General features: G+C 48.2%; 3 protein-coding genes across 5 annotated transcripts in view; 2 read left to right on the top strand and 1 right to left on the bottom strand.

Annotated features, from left to right (window-relative positions):
• The first annotated feature begins 505 nt into the window (after window positions 1–505).
• Window positions 506–2,318, top strand: H257_16293 (hypothetical protein). Of its 3 annotated transcripts, XM_009844665.1 has the most exons (6): window positions 506–708; window positions 758–835; window positions 911–976; window positions 1,022–1,200; window positions 1,797–1,981; window positions 2,114–2,318. In XM_009844665.1, exons 1-6 carry the CDS (start codon window positions 511–513, stop codon window positions 2,299–2,301), a joined length of 894 nt encoding a protein of 297 aa, XP_009842967.1. In that variant the 5' UTR covers window positions 506–510; the 3' UTR covers window positions 2,302–2,318. The 3 variants fall into 3 exon arrangements, with proteins under 3 accessions (XP_009842967.1, XP_009842968.1, XP_009842966.1); XM_009844666.1 differs by having other exon boundaries at window positions 1,797–2,318; XM_009844664.1 differs by having other exon boundaries at window positions 758–976.
• A 291-nt stretch (window positions 2,319–2,609) lies between these two features.
• Window positions 2,610–3,548, bottom strand: H257_16292 (hypothetical protein; the record flags this gene model as incomplete). Its single annotated transcript, XM_009844663.1, has 1 exon — window positions 2,610–3,548. The coding sequence occupies one exon, from the start codon at window positions 3,546–3,548 to the stop codon at window positions 2,610–2,612; it is 939 nt and encodes a 312-aa protein (XP_009842965.1).
• Window positions 3,549–4,599: 1,051 nt separating this feature from the next.
• H257_16291 (hypothetical protein) overlaps window positions 4,600–4,831 on the top strand; it is a gene marked incomplete at both ends in the record, with an annotated part of 3,319 nt that continues 3,087 nt past the window's right edge. Inside the window, one exon of the mRNA XM_009844662.1 lies at window positions 4,600–4,821. Within this exon, the coding sequence (XP_009842964.1) occupies window positions 4,600–4,821 (222 nt within the window). The remainder of the gene's footprint in view (window positions 4,822–4,831) is intronic.

Raw genomic sequence — 4,831 nt, 5'->3', positions numbered from 1 at the left:
AAGGTCTAGTACACTTGGCCGTGAGTGAGTGCATCTGTGAATGAGAAACGTGTTAGTGTCGATTCGAGGGAGTAGATCAATTGACAGCATCTCCAAATCGCAGACAATCGATATACGACCAATCAAAACCCACAACTTGAATCTAGTGACCAATACTAGTAATCAAATTATCCACTCTTCGACCAATTCAACATCGAATTAGTGTGAGTGTGTGATTGAAATTAGTGTTAACAAGTCAGTACAATGAGAATCGATAGATTTGGCGGCAAAGAATCAGCACACAAAAGGCCAAAGTAAATGGACATTAATAGTACTATTAATAGTTAGTACTTACTAGTAGTATAGTGTAGTAGACCCTGATCTCGAAGTGGTTGATTTGCATCGTGACGTTTCAAACGTGTTTCGAACACTGGTCGATTTGAAACACTATTTACTGTTGAGCATGGACTTACACTATTTTCAACCCCGGTTTGTACACAGTATTTCCCGGGAAAAAAGTACTATAGCAACATGTTCGTGGTGAAGGATTTGCGCAAGGTGCCCGAGATCGTGGCCGACCCTGCCGATGATCGGGAACAGTTGCGGCTCGGTCGACGGTCCACCGAGTTCGACGGCAACCTCCGCATCTTGTGCAGCCCTGTGAACATCCCAGCCTTCTCTAGACTGCAAAAGCTCTCGCTCTATGACAACCAACTCTCGTCTATCGACGTACGTCGACATCTTCATCATGTCGTCTCAAATCCTTGCATGATGTTAGGGCATTGGTTTGCTGTCGTCCACTCCGTTGAGCATCCTGGACTTGGGCCAGAACCAACTCGACCACCTTCCCCACGAGGTACATAGTATGCAACCACGGATCGGCAACTCCTGCAACTTGACCCCCATCCTTGTCCTTGGACGCATTGTACAGATAGGATCGCTTCGCCACCTCAAGGAACTCTGGTTGAGCAACAACTGGCTCACGTCCGTCCCGGACGTACGTGTCCCCCTTCCGACAAGACATCACCTAACAGGCTCGTAGTCCGTGCTCACGCTTCCACTGCTATCGATCCTCCATCTGTCCAACAATCGCATTACCCACATCCCTTCGACCATCGGCGCGGCGTCGGCGCTGCAGGTGCTCTCCCTCGACAACAATCATCTACAAGACGTGCCAGTCGAGATTGGCCAATGCGCCGACCTCGTCGAACTCAACCTACGGTACCACCCCACCTGGAATTAGTGTGAATTATATCCCCGTCGTTTCACTGGAATTAGTGTGAATTATATCCCTTTTCGTTTCACTTGGTGGATACTATCTATACCAGTGTCGTTTGCATTGAAAGGATTTGAATTTTCTTCTCCTTCCCATATTATACATGGAAATATATACACATGGAAATATATACACATGGAAATATATACACATGGAAATATATATACATGGAAATATATATATATATATATATATTTCATGACGATACATATTTTTCATTGGGTGTATATCGTACATATACATGAAGATACATATGTTTTCATCGGATGTATATCGTCGTCAGTGCATTATTCCCAGTTTAGAAAGTAATATATACATTATATTATATATAGTTTAGAAAGTAATATATACATTATAATATATGCATCGAAAATATACAAATATATATATATATATAGAAATAGGCATTTTTGCATCGATACATACATCTTGGTCAGTGTATAGTATTATTGCCTGTTGCATCCTTTTTTCCGCCATTAACTGGTTACTGTTAATAGTACTAATCGTTAACGATTAATCGTCATATTAACTACTACTCTAGAGGCAACCAGATCACAGCGCTGCCGTCCAGCCTGGGAGAGTGCCGGTCGTTAACTACCCTTGCCGTGAGCTCTAACGCTCTGAAAATCCTTCCCGAGAGCTTGGGAAAGTGCCGACATCTCACTGCCCTTCATGCTAACGGCAACCCCATCGCGCACTTCCCCACTGCTCTTGAGCGATTTACGAGTAAGTACAGACTAACTAGTATTATCGCCGATAGTTAGTTAATACGCGTGATTTGGCTTTTTTTTTTGGTGATTTTGGATGGTTTTTGGCGATTTTGAACGTTTTTTGGAGATTTTGGACGATTTTTGGTAGATTTGCGCGTGAATTTGGCGAATTCGGAGATTACGACGTTGCTCGTGGACGAAACGAATTGGAAAGTGCTGACACATTTGCACGTGACGACCAAAGAGTCGACGGCGTCAGTGGACAGGAACGTGTTAATCGTTAGTGGCACGCCGTATGCCAAGCACAAACTAACAGTTAAACAACCATCCAACTAAACAACCCAAAACATGCAAAATCTATAATAGTAGTAGTACTAGTTAAACTTGGTTAGTATGACTATTGTTTGTATCGATCGGTATTTACTTAAAGTGACGAATGTCGGAGTCAAGTAGACTAGTACCTGGTACTACTGTATTAACTGTCATTAAACATCCCAACGCTGCGAAAGTATAAAGGACATACTACAGTAGTGTACTACTAGTACATACTTCGTTGTATAACGACTAGAAACGACATAGTAGTACTAGTACTAGTACTAGTTTACAACACGACACAAAGCCTACAACTGCTTCACCACAGGCGTTTAGTTGGTCTCTTCGTCATCCCCAAACCCATCATTGACAAACTTGGGACGACGAGTGGTCGTGGGTTTCTTGGTCGTAGGTCTCTTGGTGATCCGCTTCGTAGTGGTAGGTGCAGGGGTTCCTGCCTTGGTGGTCGTAGGTGCAGGGGTTCCTACCTTGGTGGTCGTAGGTGCAGGGGTAGCCGTGGGGGACGAGTTTGCCAAGTACGGCTCGATGAAGGCGCGGGCGGAGCTGAGGCGGCCATATACGCCTGGCTTGTTGAGCTGGGCGCAGCCGAGGCCCCAGCTCACGACGCCAACCAAGTGGACGGTGGCATTGTTGTTGGTCTCGATGGTCAGCGGTCCCCCCGAGTCGCCCTGGCACGAGTCTTCGCCCGCCAACCCCCCCGCAGCCAACATGGTGTTGTCCACTGCGTACGGGGCGAGGGCCGCGGTAGCCTTGGCGTTGTCCCACGAGTCGACGGCGACTTCCTTGAGCACTTGCGACTGGGCCCCGCCGGATGACGTGGTGCCCCACCCGCGCACGATCGTCCGGACGCCGGCAGGAACCGTCTCAAAGGACACTGCCACAGGCGCGATGGTCGTGATGCTGCGGTCCAAGAGGAGGATGGCCACGTCGTTGGCGTTGGTGGAAGCCACGTATTTAGGGTGGCGGATCTCCTTGGTGACCTTGGCCAGCTCGCCGTCGGACGAGCCGGAGAGGAGGTGCGAGCCCACGACGACGGTGGTGAGGCCGCTGCCCGTGCAATGCGCCGCCGTGAGAATCACGTTGGGCGCGATCAGACTGCCGCCGCAGCTGGACGTGGACGTGGCCGAGCTTTTGAGTCCCGCCAAGTACCGGTGCGCACCGACCTTGGTTTCGGTGCCCCCGACGATCGCAATCGAGTTGTCTTGGGCACAGGCCAAGGCGGCAATAGAGGCTAAGGCAGCGAACTTCATATTGCTTTTGCAGGGGATATTGAATAATGAGACCTTGGAAGAGTACTAGTAGAGGCGTACCAGGGGACCATGTTGTTAAATGCAGTCGAAGCAACGTGCAAAGTCTGAGTTGGTTGCTTTCGAAAGAAGCCGTGATTTGATTTACTTCCCGTGCATGGTATTGCACGCCGTATCCCTGTAACCTGGGACTCCGTACTACCCGCGGTGAGTACATACGATGCGAAATCCCCGGGGTTAACTGCATCTCAGTGGCTAGCGATATCTAACCACACTAGCGATGCACTCAACCCTTAGTAAGCGATGAGATGGTCCGAGCATACAAAGTTCCATATAAACACTCAATCAAGGTGATATCATGGCATCCTACGCTGGTGCGAAAAGTGTATCCGGATGAACCACATTGACTGTGAAACAGAGTAACTTACCAGTATGTATTTCAGGTCAAAACAACAGTGGAACTATTTTACTGGTTTTACTGCTAATGAGGGAATTATTCGCCAACAACGCTGAGGTGGAAGTTAAAGGAAAATCGATTGAAAAGTGCTAGTACTATACGTATAGTACACGCTAACGTTAATCTAAGTGAATAAAATCCATCGTTGTCTATGTCTATAGGCAGGTAGTATGCGACAGCAGCATTGTATGGTGCAAACTCGTTTAGAGATTGCATCGACAGTTTCTACTCAGATTTCTTGGAGGGTTTCGTGGATCAGGTGGTGCATTACCTAATTGACTCAGATTGTCAATGACGAGATGCCATTGGCTGTTTGATAGCCAATCCAAACGCTCCAATCCCGTCCGTCCATATTTGTTAACCCCAAAGATCGCCATATATGCAGTATAAACTGGTCGTACACATTCTCAAGGTTCATTTGCTGGCACGCCGTGTCGATTCTTTCCGTAAATATCAAGTGGCCCTTACGAGCACTGTGGGCCGTTCAGTGAGTATCCAACGCAATCGAACAAAATGAACCAGATTGCCTGCTAACCACTCGATCTCTTTCACACTTACTTGATTTGCTCATTATTCAAAATCCCCTGCAAAAGCAATATGAAGTTCGCCGCCTTAGCCTCTATTGCTACCTTGGCCTGTGCCCAAGACAACTCGATTGCGATCGTCGGGGGCACCGAAACCAAGGTCGGTGCGCACCGGTACTTGGCGGGACTCAAAAGCTCGGCCACGTCCACGTCCAGCTGCGGCGGCAGTCTGATCGCGCCCAACGTGATTCTCACGGCGGCGCATTGCACGGGCAGCGGCCTCACCACCGTCGTCGTGGGCTCGC

Source organism: Aphanomyces astaci, assembly GCF_000520075.1.
Source record: "Aphanomyces astaci strain APO3 unplaced genomic scaffold supercont1.83, whole genome shotgun sequence".
NCBI lineage: Eukaryota > Oomycota > Saprolegniomycetes > Saprolegniales > Verrucalvaceae > Aphanomyces > Aphanomyces astaci.
Note: the sequence above shows the minus strand (reverse complement) of the source record. Positions and strands in the feature narration are given on the sequence as shown.